Source organism: Pseudorca crassidens, chromosome 18 (genome assembly GCF_039906515.1).
Source record: "Pseudorca crassidens isolate mPseCra1 chromosome 18, mPseCra1.hap1, whole genome shotgun sequence".
In the NCBI taxonomy this organism is placed as follows: Eukaryota; Metazoa; Chordata; class Mammalia; order Artiodactyla; family Delphinidae; genus Pseudorca; species Pseudorca crassidens.
This window is the reverse complement of record NC_090313.1, coordinates 70961118-70981106: the sequence shown is the minus strand read 5'-3', so window position 1 is coordinate 70981106 and position 19989 is coordinate 70961118. Positions and strand designations below refer to the sequence as shown.

The window sequence follows — 19989 nt, the reverse complement described above, 5'->3', positions numbered from 1 at the left end:
TGAATTTTTATGCACAGTGTAAGGTTGAGTTCATTTTTCTCCATATATTTTCACAATTGTTGCAGGAGAATTTGTTGAAAAGTCTTTCCTTTTGCCATATAAGTGCCTTGGTACATTTGTTGGAAATCAGCTGGCCATGGGCTTTAAAAAGTCTCTATTCTTCTCCTTTGATCTATTTGTCTATCCTTATGCCAATATCACACTGTATTGACTATTATGCTTCGACTTTGTTCTTCCTTTTGCAGAGTATTTTAACTGTTCTAGGTGCTTTGAATTATCATATACATTTTAGAAACAATTTATTAATTTCCACAAAAATTGTATTGGGATTTTGGATGGGATGGTGTTGAACCTAGAGATCAACTCAGGGAGAACAGATAATTTAACAGGGTTGAGTCTTACAGTCCATAAAAGTGGTATCCCTCTCACATATACATTATTGATACTATGTATAAAATAGACAAGTGATGGGAATACACTGAACATAGCACAGGGAACTCTACCTAATGCACTTAATGCACTGTGGTAACTTAAATGAGAGGGAAGTCCAAAAGGGAGGGGATATCTGTATATGTCTGGCTGATTCATTTTGTTGTGCGGTGGAGGCTAAAACAACATTGTAAAGCAACATACTCCAATAAAAATTAATAAAAAATGGTATTTCTTTCCATTTATTTAGGTCTTCTTTAATTTCTTTTAGTACTGTTTTGTGTAGTCGGTTTGCACATCTTTTGTGAAATTATTCCTAAGTATTTTATGGTTTCAGTGCTATTGGAAGTGGTATTGTATTTAAAATTTATTTTCCAAATGCTTGTTGCTCATATATTAAAATACAATTGAGTTTTGTATCTTGACAGTGTATTCTGGTAACTTGCTAAATTCACTTATTAATTCTACTTAGGGTTTTTATTTTTTTTTAGATTCCTTAGGGTTTCTATATAGTTAATCGTGTTTTATATGAATGAGTTATTTTCTCTTCTTTCCAATCAACATGACTTCATTTCTTTGATTTGCCTTACTACACTGGCTAGGACCTCCAGTATAGTGTAAATAAAAGTTGTGAGAGTGGTTAAGTTTATTTCTAAGTATTTTATTCTTTTTGTATCTATTATAAATGGAATTATTTTCTTAATTTCCTCTTTGGATTATTCATTGATATTGTATAGAAATACAACTGATTTTTTTTTTTTTTTTTGCGGTACGCGGGCCTCTCACTGCTGTGGCCTCTCCCTTTGCGGAGCACAGGCTCCAGACGCACAGGCCCAGCGGCCATGGTTCACGGGCCTAGCTGCTCCGCGGCACGTGGGATCTTCCCAGACCGGGGCACAAACCTGTGCCCCCTGCATCGGCAGGCGGACTCTCAACCACTGCGCCACCAGGGAAGCCCAATACAACTGATTTTTGAATGTTGATATCATATCCTGCAATTTGCTGAATTCACTTATTAGCTCTAATAATTTTTTTGTGTGTGTGAATTCTTCAGCACAAAAGAATTATGTAGAATCACGTCATTGGTGAATAGAGATAGTTTTACTACTTTCCGACTTCTTTCCTTTTTTTCCCCCTTGCCTAATTACTCTGGTTAGAACTTGCAATGCACTGTTTCTGTCTTGATCCTGATCTTAGGAAAGTCTTTCACCAGTTGAGTATGATGCTAACTGTGGGTTTTTCAGAAATGCCCCTATCACATCACAGTAGTTCCCTTTTATTCCTGTTTTTTTTTAGTGTTTTTGTCATGAAATACGCTTGGATTTTGTCAAATGCCGTTTCTGCATTCACTGAGATGATCGTACGGGGTTTCCCCTTCTTCATTCCATTAATGTGATGTATTGCATTGATTGATTTTCATATGTTGAACCATCCTTGCATTCCTGGGATAAATCCTACTTGATCATGGTATATACTCCTTTTAGCATGCTGCTGGAATTGTTTTGTCAGTATTTTGTGGAGTTTTTTTTGTATCTATACCCATAAGGGCTATTGGTCTGTAGCTTTTTTTTTTCTTGCGATGTCCTTATTTTAAAAAAGAGAAATTGAAGCAGAGAAGTCTGCCACTCACAGGTCCTGGAGGAAGTACGTAGCATGCCTTAAGGGACCACATGGGGTGGTTAAGGCAGAGCACAGAGAGAGGGAGAGAGACAGAACCCTGGACTCATGCCTTTAATAGGGTCCATGTGTGAGTGCTTTGGGGTTCCTGGGCCAGATTGGTCAATTCAAACCAGAAGAGGGGTTTTGGTAAGCCCCACAGGGGTCTTTTGTAAGGGGTGCATAAGGCATATACAGTCTGCGAGGCATGGGAGACCTGTTGATCACAGGGGCTGTTGGGGAGGTCATCTCAGGAACTTACACTTGTTTGTGATTGTGGGCTGCTATCTAGGCAGGGCGTGCGCTTGCATGAGGGGCTAGTGTCAGTTTAAGTTCCCTGTAGGACACACAGTTAAACAAAATGGATGCCAAGGCAGAATACCATGAAGTAGCTAGTTAAACTCTTGACAAATGCTTTACCAGCCATGTGGGGGGTCCCTCAGTCCAGTCAGTCGACACATAAAACTAATCATCACACTTTCCAGTGCTACAAATTTATACTGTACTTCTCTAAAATAATTGACCACTTGAAAAACACTTTCACTTATATCATATTTAATCCTTGCAATGTCCCTGAAGGAGAATAGATGCTGTTCCCATTTGTTCAAAGAAGTACCTGAGGCTCACACTGGTAACAGAGGATTTGGTATCCAAACTTGAGATTCTTCTAATCCAAACTCCAGGTCGTATCACTATATCACAGCGATGCTATGGGCTGAATTCCTCAGCAGGTGGCGTTTCCTTTACCTGCTGTGTTTTTCTTTTTGTTCTGTTGATCCTTTAGGGAGAGAAGGAATAAGCATTCATGGAGACCCTACCATGTGGAAACTCTGTTAGGTGTTTTGTGTAAAGTATCTCATTTAATCCTTACTACAGCCCTGTGAGAGACAGAGGAAAGTTAGTTTTACCTGCCCTGGTTAAGTTATGTGGTCAAAGGCACACAAAAAAGTGATGGAGCAGGAATTTTATCTGATATCAAACGCCACGTGTGCACTTCCCTATAGCCAGGGTCATTCGTTTCCTTGCCAGACCTCCTCTGAGCCATGTCAAAGTACTCAAGGTTAGAAGAGTGGTCTGTGATTGTAGACAGTTCTACTGTATGGCTCTGACTTCAGCTACCTGCAAAACTGACCCATATCAGGAAGTTCTTGGTTGCTGCCACTTCTCCCTGGCCTCCTGACTCCCCCCTCTTAGTGCTTGTCCTGTAGAGGTATGTCTGTTAGGGTTAGGCCATGACTATCCACGGGCTTCAAATCAGCCAAATTAGCGAAGTCCTCTAGGCTAACATCGTGAGTGCTACAGCGTGGATTTCCCCTTCTCTTTTCTGTTTAACTGTTAACTGGTGAGATTTCTTGTCAGTGGGGAAGGGAGAGATAGGGTGGTGAAGGTGAGGAAGATAGAGAAGGGGGGGTACATCACAAATCCAGCAGCATAGCACAATCAAGCCTCAGTTTCTTGAATCACATGGGCAAAGGCCACTATTCTTATGATCAATATTGTATTCTCCATTTCCTTCCTAGCATATAGATAGCTGCTTTAGGTCATGAAAAAACACATTCCGTGAAATGAAACCTAGTAGATGTTTACTAAGAAACTAAAAATGAAAGACATGCACTATTTGATTCCACTGAAATATCTGGCTGAACTCATAAGAATGGTGATGAGGCCATTCTTGGACACCTGCACTGAAATGAACTGAGAGCAGAATATTAAGGAACAAGGAAGAGGAAGTTTGGCATATGAGTGCAAGAGCTTCTTCAGGCCCAGGGAGTGGAATGAAAACTGGCATGATCATTGGGAGAATGTGAGTCAAACAGAGAATTAGAATGGAATTTTCCAAGAGAATATATTAGGAGAGCAAAAGGCTGATAAACAGCTCTTGCATTTGGAGAAAAACAGGGGGAGTAAATCAGGAATTCAAAAGTAAAGAAAAACCTAATTCAAGTAAGGGAGGAAAAAAACACTATTCTTTGTAAATAGAAAGGAGACAAATGAAAATAAGATATCAGAAGTCAGCAAGATTTTATGGGAGTCTGAAGTTGATTTAATGGAAGTAAAGCCCATTTCATTGCTGTAGGAAACACCCAGCTGAGTTGCTGATTCACTGTGGACATCTGATCTCTTCAAAGCTGCATTTAGGTGTTTTTGCTCTTGGCTTGTATCTTGTACCCTGCGGGGGTCGGCAGGAAGCCAGCCATGTCCCAGAGTACTGGGTGGTGGGCCAAGATTAGATGTCGGAGTTGGTTCTTTACCGCGCTGATTCTTCTTAGAGAAGAACAAAGATTGTGAGAACATGTGTTAGAATTTTTGTTATGAGACATGAATACAAAATATTAAATTGACTCCAACAATTTAAGTCGACTTGAAAACTCCCGGTCTCTTAGGATAAAAAAATATAATCCTATTTAGAAATTCCTGGTGTAATCACAGATGCGGGATTGACTCTTTTCGCGAAGGCTATTAATTAAAAACTACATAATCCAAAGTCATTTAAGTAGTAAGATATTATAACAAATTCTTATTTCATTAACTTTTCAAAGTATGAATAATAACTACATATTCAACACAAGAAATTCACATTTTTCCACTGGCTGCTGAAAAACAGTGGAAATGATTCCAGTTATGGTTGCAGCTCACTGTGGGCTGACTTACCTCTGGAATTATTTATTGGTTCCAGGTGACTTTTACATTGTGGGGTTAGTCATTAGGTTAGACTTGATGAGAAACAGATACAACTAGAAATGGGGATTCAAATACATGTTGTATTTCTGCTCACAATCAGAGATAAATTCACCGTGGTTTTTCTCTTTATAGGCTCACGCCAAGATCTGGCATCTCTACAATACTTCTTTCCGCCCCACTCAGGGAGGCCAGGTGTCCATTGCCCTGAGCTCCCACTGGATCAGTCCTCGAAGGATGACTGAACATAGCATCAAAGAATGTCAGAAATCTCTTGACTTTGTCCTAGGCTGGTTTGCCAAACCCGTATTTATTGATGGGGACTATCCTGAGAGCATGAAGAATAACCTTTCATCTCTTCTGCCTGATTTTACTGAATCTGAGAAAAAGTTCATCAAGGGAACAGCCGACTTTTTTGCTCTTTCCTTTGGACCAACCTTGAGTTTTCAACTGTTGGACCCTCAGATGAAGTTCCGTCAGTTGGAATCTCCCAGCCTGAGGCAACTCCTTTCCTGGATCGACCTTGAGTATAACCACCCTCACATATTTATTGTGGAAAATGGCTGGTTTGTTTCAGGGACCACCAAGAGAGATGATGCCAAATATATGTATTACCTCAAAAAATTCATAATGGAAACCTTAAAAGGTAGGATTGTGGATAAAATCCTAATTTTCTGCCAGAGTCCACTGGAAAAACAATCTTTAAGATGATCTTAATAAACTGTGTGAATTTATAGTTTTTAATCAGAATGTAGAAATTCATTTTGGCAATAGTAGGAATGCATTTATGTAACACCTTTCTCATTTGGGACCTTGAGGAACTTGAATTAATTTTTTAAACTCGTTTCATAAATGAGAAACTGGGTTATAATGTTTAAAATTACTAGACTTTCAGAGTTACTACTCTAGATTTTTTAGATTATATTAAAGATTAAGTAAATCCCAAGATATCTAGATCTCTGTACACATTTTTCAGTTCAGATTGCTTGTACTGAATAAAACACTTTTTATTAAAGAAAAAAAGGAATATCAGTATTTTCTGAAGAAAAGAGTAAGTAGTCCATGCCTTTGAAGACTTAATTCATTTACTGCATCAGGCACAAAGATAGGTGCTTAGGATAGAAAGTAGAACAAGATATCTTGGCCCAAAGGGCACCCACTAGAAATAAGGGAAATTCAGATAAAAACATATTGGAGATAAGCCTATCTGTGAAGACATTTAGTAATATTTGTAGAGTTATCTAGGTTCTCTTAGAGCCTTTCATCAGTGAGAAGGGTCATCAGTTTACCAAACAATAAGCATTATACTTACTGAAGTAGTAAAATCCTCAAATGCTCTTGAATCATGAGACGAGTGCCCATCACAGGGTCATGTTGCTCTTGTCCTCTTTCCTTTGCAGCCATCAGGCTGGACGGGGTGGATGTCATCGGGTACACCGCGTGGTCCCTCATGGATGGCTTCGAGTGGCACAGAGGCTACAGCATCAGACGTGGACTCTTCTACGTCGACTTTCTAAGCCAGGATAAGAAGTTGTTGCCGAAGTCTTCAGCCTTGTTCTACCAGAAGCTGATAGAGAAAAATGGCTTCCCTCCTTTACCTGAAAATCAACCCCTAGAAGGGACATTTCCCTGTGACTTTGCTTGGGGAATTGTTGACAACTACATTCAAGTAAGTCAGCTGACAAAACCAATCCGCAGTCTCACCAAGCCCTATCACTAGTAAGTAGTACTTCCTTATTAGGTTGTCATGGCACATTGTCCATTCCTCAGGCCAAACACGGTTCCTTAGTGAGCACGTTAAAGGCACGCTGCACTCTTCTCTCCAAAAATCTTCCTAGCTTCATCTTGCACTTTAAATCAGCTCCAAGGGGAACAGATTAAAAATATATCCATCTTTAAGATCTGATAGGATAGTGAAAGATAAAACAGTCTCTTTTAATACCATGGTTTTCAACCCCTTTTAAAGTAGTTGTTCTTCCATAAACAAGATATAAAACAGAACTCCACATTATCTGAGATCTTGGTGGAGCTGCTGAGATTGAAGCAGGAGCATTAGGCAGAGCCCTCCTGAGGCATAACTGTGGAACCCCCAAGCTTGTGGAAATAGCTCCAGAAAGAAAAACACTTGCTCTATGATTCACTGATCGGAATGCCATTTCTAGCAACAGTTTTTGAATTGCAGTGGTAATGAAGTTCTTCAAAATGGTCAACCAATATTTATTGAGCATCTGCTGTGTAGTTAGCCCTCAATATTATTTTTAATTTTTCCAACTTTAAAAGAATCTGTTTTCTAGAGTTTGATTGAATACTTTAGCGAGCACTTTTTGGATGCTTAGTGTTAATTGCTGGGGGGAGGGGACCTGGTTGAGGGGAGTACACACTAAGATGAGTAAGATACGACCCCTGCTTTCAAAGGAGTCTATTGAGGGAAAATGATGGGTCGCAAATAGTTTGACAGTGTGAACAGAGCATGGTGGTAAGTGAGCAGGGTGGGGAGGGAGTGGAGGTGTTGCTGAACAGAGTCTGTGTGTGCAAATAGAGACCAAGACGGAGACAAAGTTTGGTATCCACAGACAAGCAAAGGGTTTAGCATGTTGGGTGCTTCTAGCCAATTCACTGGTTCTGCTGGGGAGGAAAAATAACTTTTCCTCTACCCTTCTGAGTTCTTAACTGAGACCCCTGTAATAAGAGATAGATTAACATGAGAAGAACAAACAGAAGTTTATTAGTATGTTTACCTCATGTATACATGGGAGACGCTCTGAGAAAAATGAGTAACTCCCCAAGGTGGCTTAGAGTTCAGGCTTAAATACCATCTTAATAGGAAAAGGGGAAAAGTAAATGCTTTTTAGGAAAGATGAATGGGCCCTTAAAAGAATAGATGGGAGCTATGATAGTTTGTGACAAAGTTTGCCTGCATGTGATGTTGGCTTTGAATATCCTCTCCTGTGATAAATCTTCTGTGCTTGGTGAAACTCCCACAAAGGGATTTATGACAATCCTTTTGAGTTCCTTTTGGAGGATCTGTCTCTAGGCAGATAAGAGGAGTTCAGAGAAAGCCTTTCCCTTGCATTTGCTATTTTTCAAGTACCTGCAGCTCAAAATAATCAATATACTGAAGGGGCATTTTTGAGGTGGCATGCCCTGAACTTCTACAGTCATATTTGGGGACGGCATATTCTGTTACCTTTCAGTTCGAAAGAGGTGTTTGGAAGAACGCTTGGATCTGAGGGAAGGCCTTCTAGTTGAAATGGGTTGCTGTTGTTTTGGTAAATATGAAATTGAAATCTTTGATTTATGGGAGAATAAATCAACACCTGGTGGTGCAGTGGTTAAGACTCCATGCTCCCAGGGGGCCCAGGTTCGATCCCTGGTCAGGGAACTAGATCCCACATGCATGCCACAACTAAGAGTTCACCTGCCACAACTAAGATCCCATGCAACCAAATAAATAATTAAGAAAAAATTTTTTTTAAATCACCACCATCCTTAATTCTTTTTTTGCCGAGTTGTATTATTCTTACATCTTATTCAGACCTCCAGTTAGTTTTAGGGACAGTCTCAACTTCAGTCCCTTCCTTACATTTAAAAGGCATCCAATGAGGACACAGGGAGTGAGAAGGGTAAGCTGGGACGAAGTGAGAGAGTGGCATGGACATATATACACTACCAAATGTAAAATAGATAGCTAGTGGGAAGCAGCCACATAGCACAGGGAGATCAGCTCGGTGCTTTGTGACCACCTAGAGGGGTGGGATAGGGAGGGTGGGAGGGAGACGCAAGAGGGAGGGGATATGGGGATATATGTGTATGTATAGCTGATTCACTTTGTGACACAGCAGAAACTAACACACCATTGTAAAGCAATTATACTCCAATAAAGATGTTAAAAAAAAAAGAAAAGCATCCAAGGAACGCTGTGTTTGCAAGGATATCTGAGCCCAGTAGCTTGTCTTCCTGGCTCCGGGTTTTCCTCCCTCCTCCATCTCCCCTTCTCCCTCAGCCCACTGCTATTTGGAACCTCCCCATCCTAATTTCTCCTGCAGTGGGATCCACAGTGGGGGTTCAAGTAGGATCTGAAGCGGCAGAGGTGGTGCTAGTGATGGAGGAGGGAAGGAGGAAGGAAGGAAGCGGGGAAGGCCACTTCCTAGTGCATCCTGGTTGGTCCCTGGTCCTTTTTCTACCTCTTGACCTTCTTCTGAGCCTGCTTCTTGCTGGACCCTGGGACCCTAGTCACTGAGGGCTTGTGCTCTGTCCCATCTCTGACAGCAGCCCAGCCAGGGCTGGTAATTCCCAGCTTTGTCTTTTGAGGAGAGAAGGCTCCGCCAGCGTTTCTGTGCAGATGGTATGAACTCAGGGAGCAGTGGGGACATTTGTGGGGAGCCCTTTCACTCCTGCTTTGTTCCCATCCAGGGACTGTGTCTGCCTTGGGAACTGGTCAGTGGTGAGAATGTTTTAAGAGTACATCTTACTTCTTCCAGAGAGAAGAAGAACTCTGATCAGAGGCGACAAGTACGGCAGGCAGCGAAGACGTAGGGAGATAGGGAGAGAATTCCTTTTTCTGCTCCCTAGAGGCAGTTGTTTAGACTTTGATTTAATGCCAGCCACCCATCAGCCCTGGAGCTTTGCCCTCGGGCTGCACAGCTCAGGGCCCCTGCTACCTTCACCTAGCCGAGCCGCCTGGCCCGCTCCCTGCTGACCCAGCCAGACACAGACCCTCTGCGGACCGCAGCTCCTCTAGAAGCTCTCTAGTGGGAAAAGGCTGCAACTGCTCTTTTATTCTTTCTGCTTTTCACCTGGAGCGTTTGTACTACTGTGGCGGCTCTCTTCCCAAGCTAATAACTTCCTAACTGACAAAGTAAAAACAAGTTTTTTGTTAGAACAGTTCTGATGAGTGTATGGGTAAGTTTTAATTTACAAGCAGGTCTCTATACTTTTAATGCATTAGAAGTGAATTTCATTTTTATTTTATTTTTTTTGTCGTTCAGTCGATATTTATTAAGTACCTACCACTGTGCTCAGACCAGGGAATAGTGAGACAAATACACTTAGGTGCCTACCTCCGTTCAAATACACAGGCTGGTAAGAAAAACAGCAAGACCCATCATGGTGTTTTTAGCTGGCAATACTTTTTTTTTTTTTTTAACATCTTTATTGGAGTATAATTGCTTTACAATGGTGTGTTAGTTTCTGCTTTATAACAAAGTGAATCAGCTATACATATACATATGTTCCCATATCTCCTCCCTCTTGCGTCTCCCTCCCTCCCTCCCTATCCCACCCCTCTAGGTGGTCACAAAGCACCGAGCTGATCTCCCTGTGCTATGTGGCTGCTTCCCACTAGCTATCTATTTTACGTTTGGTAGTGTATATATGTCCATGCCACTCTCTCACTTTGTCCCAGCTTACCCTTCCCCCTCCCGGTGTCCTCAAGTCCATTCTCTACATATAAGTGAATCTCAAACCATTGAAATTTATCTTTTCACTCCTGGCTAGTGTTTCAAACTCCCAGTATGAATGAGGCATGCATTTCACCTGAAAAGCTTTAAAAATAACATCTCATTAACACCACCTGTCTGAAGTCTGATCTTAGGCTTGTTCACATGGATTGTCACTGTCCTTGGGCCTAATTTCCCAGCCAAGAGGTTTGTTTTCCCATAACCACTAATGCTCATAGCTCATAAATACAAAACCTGCTATGTACTGGGGACGTAGAGCTTTTTTAACATTGGCCACTGTTAGGGAAACATTTCTTCCGTAATATACTGAATACCTATATTATAACCTTCTGAAAGGTTCAACTTTTTCTTTTTTTTTTTATTAAGAAATAAGTCAGTACATCAGTGGAGATTATATAGAATTTTGCCTAAACACCCATTTATAAATGTCCTGTATTTTTAAGAAATAGGGTATAAATAGAAATTATACCCTAGTCTCTCATGTTTGTTTTCAGATGGACTGAATAAAAGCTGTTGTTCTGGAACAATTATGATAGAAAAGTTACGAATTTTGTCAACTCAAGCTCTAAAAATAATCCAAATAATTCCTTCAAGCTATGAACACTTTCACTTCCAAAGAGTATACAAATATTTTCTCTTGCAAAGCTGAGGAAACATGATTTGTGGGTGCATCACAGTGGAAAAATACTTCTGACAGCATTCCCACAGCATTAGAGGAAATGCATGTGTGGGTGATCTACAAGGGACAATTCTCCAGAAAAAGCAATTTCCCTCTGACACGCTGTATTTTATTACTTTCCTTTATAAGCACAGCACTGACCCCTCTAGAGAAACAGAAGCTCATTTGCAACAGGCCTGAAAAATGCAAGGAAACCTCTGCTAGAGATTCAAAACCAGAGTTTGACCCCAGCTTTTATATAGAGGGTCAAACTGAGGAACCAATTCTAACAGGATTATTTCTGAGGAGAAAACTGGCTTTGGTGGCGGGTCCTTGGGATGAACTTTCAGTTTCCGTTCCTGCCATGGTTGGCATGTGAAGGAAGGATTTTGTGATTTTGATTTTGCAATTTGTCCACTTTCCTAAATACATGTTTTCATTTTGAAGGCTTGTAAATCAGAGATTGAGAACCATTATTGTCATGATCGTCACAGAAAAATAATTTAGAAATTTTTAAAAAGGTATGTTAAAATATCCCATTATGGGTGGATGACAGAATTGTTTTCCACATTCTCTATCACTTTCTACCATCAGTCAGAATGAGTTTGCTAAATTCTGTTACGGACTCTAATGCCAATAAAAGGCAACCGTTATGCTTATTTTCCACGTCCTTCACCTAGAGCAAACCTCCATTTAGAACGTGATTTTAAGAAGCGCAATTTAATCTTAAATATCGTTTCATTTTCTGACTCTCACTCAGGTTTTAAGCTTTATCATTTTTTTGTCTAGTTTTTTTTAAATTTGAAAGCCTCGTATCATTAGTGATTTCTTACACTAAAAGAAAAACATCCAAAATATTCTGCTTGCTTAACGCAGACCAGAGGTGTGTGAGGATTATTAATGTTTGTCATCTGAAGTGACCCCAAAAATTCAGATTTTTTTTAACATTAATCCAGAGTTACAGAGAACTATGGGAAAAACAAATGTGCACCCATCAAAGGGAAATATTTTCTTCTCCAAGAACTTCCTCTTTATGAAAAAATAGTTTAAAAATTCAGCTAGAAAGGTTTCTGATTTTACCTATTTCGCTGGCTGGTTTTGTCAAAAGAACTGCGTTGAACGACTTTCCAGGACCGTCCAGGTGAGGCTAACGGTTACTCTCCTCCTGCCAGGTGGACACCACTTTGTCTCAGTTTACCGACCCCAACGTTTACCTGTGGGATGTCCACCACAGTAAAAGGCTTACTAAGGTGGACGGGGTTGTGACCAAGAAGAGGAAATCCTACTGCGTTGACTTCGCCGCCATCCAGCCCCAGATCGCCTTACTCCGGGAAATGCACGTGTCGCATTTCCACTTTTCCCTGGACTGGGCGCTGATCCTGCCGCTGGGGAACCAGTCCCAGGTCAACCGCACGGTCCTGCGCTACTATCGCTGCATGGCCAGTGAGCTCGTGCGCGCCAACATCACGCCGGTGGTGGCCCTGTGGCGCCCCGCGGCCCCGCACCAGGGGCTGCCGCCACCCCTGGCCCGGCACGGCGCCTGGGAGAACCCTCATACCGCCCTGGCTTTTGCAGAGTACGCCAGCCTGTGCTTTCGAGACCTCGGCCACCACGTCAAGTTCTGGATCACGATGAACGAGCCGTCCACGCGGAACATGACGTATATCGCGGGGCACCACCTCCTGAAGGCCCACGCGTTGGCCTGGCGCGTGTACGATGAGAAGTTTAGGCGCTCTCAGAAGGGTAGAATATCCATAGCCCTGCAGGCGGATTGGATAGAACCGGCCTGCCCTCTCTCCCCAAAAGACCAAGAAGTGGCCGAGCGGGTTTTGCAATTTGACATTGGCTGGCTGGCCGAGCCCATTTTCGGCTCCGGGGATTATCCACGCGTGATGAGGGACTGGCTGAACCAGAGGAACAATTTCCTCCTGCCTTATTTCACTGACGAGGAAAAAAAGCTAATCCGGGGTTCCTTTGACTTTTTGGCTTTAAGCCATTACACCACCATCCTTGTAGACTGGGAAAAAGAAGATCCAGTAAAATATAATGATTACCTGGCGGTGCAAGAAATGACTGACATCACCTGGCTCAACTCCCCAAGTCAGGTGGCCGTGGTGCCCTGGGGGTTACGCAAGGTACTGAATTGGCTGAAGTCCAAGTACGGAGACCTCCCCATGTATATAATCTCCAACGGCATCGACGATGATCCGCACGCAGCCGAAGACAATCTGAGGGTGTATTACATGAAGAATTACATAAACGAAGCTCTGAAAGGTAAGGAGCCCCCGAAACAGCGGTCTCTTGAGGGTTAAGTCACCTGAGAGCCTGATACCTGATAGAAACTCTCAAACATACACACACTATCACCTGCAGAGAAAGTGCTATCTATTCCTTGACACACTGAAAAAGTCCAAGTGCTAGCTAGTATTTTCCCCAGGGATAAAGGAGTTTGGCTAAAAGAGGAAGATGGAATATCCCTCGCACCTACTCTGGGTGGAATAAACCCTGGACTATCTTGTCCTCCATATAAGATGGCTTCACAGCAGTCTTGACTGCTTCACGTACTTAAAGATTTAACCCAGGTGCATCCTAGTAGGCTTAATTATGTAAAGCCTACTATGTTAAATGTATTTACCTCTTTGTCTTTGGATATAAGAAGCCTTTTCTGATTAAATCTAATTAAATCTGAAGCTTTATTAAATGGTATTGACATTTTTGCTGATATGCCAGGGCTATGTAAAAGCAAAGTGTTGTGTGCAAAATATTTTCATAACTTTTCTCCTGTCCTTTTGTTTTTCTAGCCTATGTATTGGATGGTATCAATCTTTGTGGATACTTTGCTTATTCATTTAATGATCACACAGCTCCGAAGTTTGGCCTGTATCGTTATGCTGCAAATCAGTTTGAGCCCAAACCATCCATGAAACATTACAGGAAAATTATTGACAACAATGGCTTCCCAGGTCCCAAAACCCTGGGAAGATTTTGTCCAGAAGAATTCACCCTGTGTACAGAGTGCAGCTTTTTTCATACCCGAAAGTCTTTACTGGCTTTCATAGCTTTTCTATTTTTTGCTTTTATTATTTCTCTTTCTCTTATTTTTTACTACTCTAAGAGAGGCAGAAGAAGTTACAAATAGTCTTGATATTTTTCTCATTCATTGATTTGAAATAATTGTACACACACAGCAGCTGTTAACCATTTGTACTTCTCAGTGTTGTGAAACTGTAGATTTTATATATCTGACTTCTAGAAGACCTTTTTGTAGCATTTGACAGAGCTTTTGAAATGAGCATAAGTGATTGTAAAATATTGAATAATGTGAATAGTGCCTGGATTTGTTCTTTTTGGCAGGGGGGTGTTAAAAAAATACTGACAGGGGCTGTCATTTCTGCAGCACATTCTATAACAGAAGCATGAGAAATGGGAACCATTCTGTAACATTTTTACAGAAATTGAATGACAAAATTAAGAATATTTTTTGTCTGTGCCCATTGCTATATGCAGTGTTTATCTTGAAGTCATATTGCAAGTATTGGAATCAAAAGTTAAGTCCCAAGTAACCATATCTTAACTGCCATGATATGCCTAATGGTCTCTGCTGAGCCAAGTTTCCCTTGAAAAAGAAGATGGCAGAATATAGAACAGATGACAAAGGGCCCTCGGCTGGAATGTTCCTTTTAAAGCAGTGTTTCTATCAAATACTGTTACATTAATTTACATATCTGGTTAATGATAGGCTTAGCAGAACAAATGACAGAACTTTATATTTTATGTAAGTATAAAATATATTTTTTTATATTTCGAGGCACTCTCTAAACCCCAGGTCCTTGAGGGCTTTGTGTCCCTGTCGAGGGCCTGCACACGTGGACTTTCACTAAATGTGTGCAGAAAAATATGCATGAATTATGCAATATTAGGCCCTTAAAGAAGCATAAACCGACTGTGAAATGCATTATACTGCAGTGGCTGGAGGGGGAGGAAAGGAGGAAAAAGGACTTGTTATGAGCAACATTGTGATTAATTTTATTATAAACTCTTTTATTTAGAGCAGACCTTGGAATGAATGAGGTGACCTTTTCTGAGAGAATAAGAACGAAATAATAACTTATTTTATGAGGAGTGACTCCACTTTCTGTTCTTTAGAATATGCCAAAATTTCTTTGAATTGAGTCTTAAAAATTCTTAGTAGGTTCAAAAGCATTTGGTCTAATAACGCTGGAAGATTTGTTTCTGTAATTGCTGAGATCCATTTTATATTTTTGCTGCTAATTCTGTGGAGCTAGCTTTGAATGAGTTTTGCTTCGAACTTTTATACAGAAACATGCTATGGATTTTTAGAAAGGGCTAATTAGATCTTATCCTTTAAAGCCCCTTAAATAAGTCTTGCTGATTCTCAGACAGGGAAGTCTGTTGCACTGGAGTTGGGGATTATCCTAATGTTTGTTTTATAGATAAGCCAAAATTATATCAGGCAAGATAAATCAATATCATGTCTGGCATAACTAATCTTGCTGACACAGGGTTCTAGTGAATAAAAAAAAAAAACTGTACTGTATCATGTATCATCTTTAGAGGTGGTATGATTTTCTTCCATGAAAGATAAGCTTTTGGTGGTACTCTTAAAAATTAGACTTATTGTTAAAATTGCAAACTAGAGAATAATAGTTTATTTTATGTATATATTTTTCTGATTATAATAGTAATATATGCTCATTGTAAAAACTTAAAAACACAGAAACTGTATATAAAGAAAAAAATAACCTGTAATTTCACCACCTTGAGGTAGCCACTGTTAACATAGTGTATGTATTTTATTTTACATAGAGTCAGATCATATTGTAAATAGTTATGTGTCTTTATTAATTTTCATTGTGTGCATTTCCTTTGTCAGTCTTCAAAGGCATAATTTTTGATAGCTGTAGAGTAATTCCACTATATGAATTTATCACAACTTATTTAATGATTCCTATTTGTTGGACTAGTTTATTATTGTTAATTACCATTAAATAATGGATTTTATTTAAAAATAATTTTCTTGCTACAGCATTTAATTTCCTTGAGTGTGGAGAGAAGCAGTTCTGTCCCTTGATAAAGAATTGTAATAAATCTGCCTGAAACTTTTTCTTACATCACCAAATAACTAGATAAATTTCTTAATTATTTTGTTCTTTTGGGTTGATTAAACCACCTAGAATATGATCTGAGTGGTGAAGAAAGGGATCCGAAAGCAGGAGTGAAGTTCGAGGCTGGAAGACGGTAGGGGTGGGGAGGGTGCTCCAAGCTAATCCCTATGGTTGAGCTGAGAGGGAGTTTCAGACACTGAAAGAGACAGGAGACGCCAAAGAACCAATGAGAAATGACACTTCAGCATCATTCAGCAAAGTTATCAGGTGAGCATCACGCTAACTTTGAGTCCCCGTAGACCTTAGGGGGAGGTCAGTGGCTCACCCCAAGCGGGAAGGGGGAGTGGGCGGGGCGCCGCTCAGGTGACGCTGGGAACCCGGAGGCAGCAGAAGGTGCTAGAAGGGCTTTCTGGTCCATCGGGGATGGAATCCTCATTTCTTAACTGGCTTCTCAGGGCATTACTTCTTCCATTGATGCTTTACTTTCATGAATTCTGAGTTTTTCACCATGTTACATATATGTTTTAAAATATAGAGACCATTCCCTTGGAAGTCCTACATCTCAATACCTTTCGGGGCCAGCTGTGCAGCGGCATTAAGTGGTAAGCCGTGGTCCCCAAGGCCTCTGGGCTAATTTCTGCCATATTTCTGTTTGCTCTACATTCCAGGTTCGTTCCTTTGAACCTGGGGTTGGGGAGTAAGAAGGGGAGGAGAGGTGTGGTGGGTCATGCACTTATGCCCCATTCATTTTGCTTTAGTTTGGAAGGATGGTTTTTCATATTCATTTAAGGATATTTTTCATTTTATCTTTGGACTTCCACAGATAGTAATTAGAATCTACTAATGCCTCGGAAACATTTCTTTTTATTATTTATTATAATGCCATCCAACAGAGATATAATGCTAGCCACATATTTTAAATTTTCTAGTAGTCACATTAAAAAAATAAAAGGCATAGAAAATAAAGCTTGATACTATACAGTATTTTATTTTCCCCAACATATCCAAAATATTATAATTTCAATATGCAGTCAATATAAAAATGATTGAGAGTTTTACATACTTTTTTGGGCTACTAAGTCTTAGAAATCTGGTGTGTGTTTTACACAAAGCGCACATCTTGTGCTCAATTTGGACTGTATACTGTAAGTAGCTACATGTGGGCAATGGCTACTCCATTGGATAGTAAAGGTCTATAAAGAGAGACTTGCTCTGCTACGTAAATTAGCTGCATTATTAAGCTATCCAAAGTATTTAATGAATTACAAGAATAAACATTTTTTTTTCAACAATCTTCTGAGGTCTAAAATCCGAAGAAATTATTGGCATGTAAATTTACCATTAAACTAAAACTACTGATTAAAACAAATATTTTAAAGACTTTTGTGGATGGAAGAATTCTGCAATTCTGAACATCGTAATTCAGGTGCTGGAATTAAACTGATTTTCTTTTTACATAGTCTATAATCCAGTCTTTTCTCTAATTCAACTTGCCCCTTTCTGAATTAATAGAGCAATTACTATATTGTTCTATAGCATCTCCATTTAATATTTATTTATTTATTTTTTTCCATTTTAACATCTTTATTGGAGTATAATTGCTTTACAATGGTATGTTAGTTTCAGCTTCACAACAAAATGAATCACTTATATATATACATATGTTCCCATATCTCTTCCCGCTTGCGTCTCCCTCCCTCCCACCCTCCCTATCCCACCCCTCCAGGCGGTCACAAAGCACCGAGCTGATCTCCCTGTGCTATGCGGCTGCTTCCCACTAGCTATCTACCTTACGTTTGGTAGTGTATATATGTCCATGCCACTCTCGCTTTGTCACCGTTTACCCTTCCCCTTCCCCATAGCCTCAAGTCCATCCTCTAGTAAGTCTGTGTCTTTATTCCTGTTTCACCCCTAGGTTTTTCATGACATTTTTTTTTTCTTAAATTCCATATATATGTGTTAGCATACGGTATTTGTCTCTCTCTCTCTGACTTACTTCACTCTGTATGACAGACTCTAGGTCTATCCACCTCATTACAAATAGCTTAATTTCGTTTCTTTTTATGGCTGAGTAATATTCCATTGTATATATGTGCCACATCTTCTTTATCCATTCATCCGATGATGGACACTTAGGTTGTTTCCATCTCTGGGCTATTGTAAATAGAGCTGCAATGAACATTTTGGTACATGACTCTTTTTGAATTATGGTTTTCTCAGGGTATATGCCCAGTAGTGGGATTGCTGGGTCATATGGTAGTTCTATTTGTAGTTTTTTAAGGAACCTCCATACTGTTCTCCACAGTGGCTGTATCAATTTACATTCCCACCAACAGTGTAAGAGGGTTCCCTTTTCTCCACACCCTCTCCAGCATTTATTGTTTCTAGATTTTTTGATGATGGCCATTCTGACTGGTGTGAGATGATACCTCATTGTAGTTTTGATTTGCATTTCTCTAATGATTAGTGATGTTGAGCATTCTTTCATATGTTTGTTGGCACTCTGTATATCTTCTTTGGAGAAATGTCTATTTAGGTCTTCTGCCCATTTTTGGATTGGGTTGTTTGTTTTTTTGTTATTAAGCTGCATGAGCTGCTTATAAATTTTGGAGATTAATCCTTTGTCAGTTGCTTCATTTGCAAATATTTTCTCCCATTCTGAGGCTTGTCTTTTGGTCTTCTTTATGGTTTCCTTTGCTGCACAAAAGCTTTTAAGTTTCATTAGGTCCCATTTGCTTACTTTTGTTTTTATTTCCATTTCTCTAGGAGGTGGGTCAAAAAGGACCTTGCTGTGATTTATGTCATAGAGTGTCCTGCCTATGTTTTCCTCTAAGAGTTTGATAGTTTCTGGCCTTACATTTAGGTCTTTAATCCATTTTGAGCTTATTTTTGTGTATGGTGTTAGGGAGTGATCTAATCTCATACTTTTACATGTAGCTGTCCAGTTTTCCCAGCACCACTTATTGAATAGGCTGTCCTTTCTCCACTGTACATTCCTGCCTCCTTTGTCAAAGATAAGGTGACCATATGTGCGTGGGTTTATCTCTGGGCTTTCTATCCTGTTCCATTGATCTATATTTCTGTTTTTGTGCCAGTACCATACTGTCTTGATTACTGTAGCTTTGTAGTATAGTCTGAAGTCAGGAAGCCTGATTCCTCCAGCTCCGTTTTTCGTTCTCAAGATTGCTTTGGCTATTCGGGGTCTTTTGTGTTTCCATACAAATTGTGAAATTTTTTGTTCTAGTTCTGTGAAAAATGCCAGTGGTAGTTTGATAGGGATTGCATTGAATCTGTAGATTGCTTTGGGTAGTAGAGTCATTTTCACAATGTTGATTCTTCCAATCCAAGAACATGGTATATCTCTCCATCTATTTGTATCATCTTTAATTTCTTTCATCAGTGTCTTATAATTTTCTGCATACAGGTCTTTTGTGTCCTTAGGTAGGTTTATTCCTAGATATTTTATTCTTTTTGTTGCAATGGTAAATGGGAGTGTTTTCTTGATTTCACTTATAGATTTTTCATCCTTAGTGTATAGGAATGCAAGAGATTTCTGTGCATTAATTTTGTATCCTGCTACTTTACCAAATTCATTGATTAGCTCTAGTAGTTTTCTGGTAGCATCTTTAGGATTCTCTATGTATAGTATCATGTCATCTGCAAACAGTGACATCTTTACTTCTTCTTTTCCAATTTGGATTCCTTTTATTTCCTTTTCTTCTCTGATTGCTGTGGCTAAAACTTCCAAAACTATGTTGAATAAGAGTGGTGAGAGTGGGCAACCTTGTCTTGTTCCTGATCTTAGTGGAAATGCTTTCAGTTTTTCACCATTGAGGACGATGTTGGCTGTGGGTTTGTCATATATGGCCTTTATTATGGTGAGGAAAGTTCCCTCTATGCCTACTTTCTGCAGGGTTTTTATCATAAATGGGTGTTGAATTTTGTCAAAAGCTTTCTCTGCATCTATTGAGATGATCATATG

General features: G+C 40.0%; 1 protein-coding gene across 1 annotated transcript in view; it reads left to right on the top strand.

Moving 5' to 3' along the window:
* KL (klotho) overlaps nucleotides 1–16047 on the top strand; it is a 38740-nt gene extending 22693 nt beyond the window's left edge. The window contains exons 2-5 of the mRNA XM_067713437.1: nucleotides 4900–5410; nucleotides 6165–6433; nucleotides 12054–13155; nucleotides 13683–16047. Of these exons, the coding sequence (XP_067569538.1) occupies nucleotides 4900–5410; nucleotides 6165–6433; nucleotides 12054–13155; nucleotides 13683–14020 (2220 nt within the window). The 3' untranslated portion in view covers nucleotides 14021–16047. The remainder of the gene's footprint in view (nucleotides 1–4899; nucleotides 5411–6164; nucleotides 6434–12053; nucleotides 13156–13682) is intronic.
* The last annotated feature ends 3942 nt before the right edge of the window (nucleotides 16048–19989 follow it).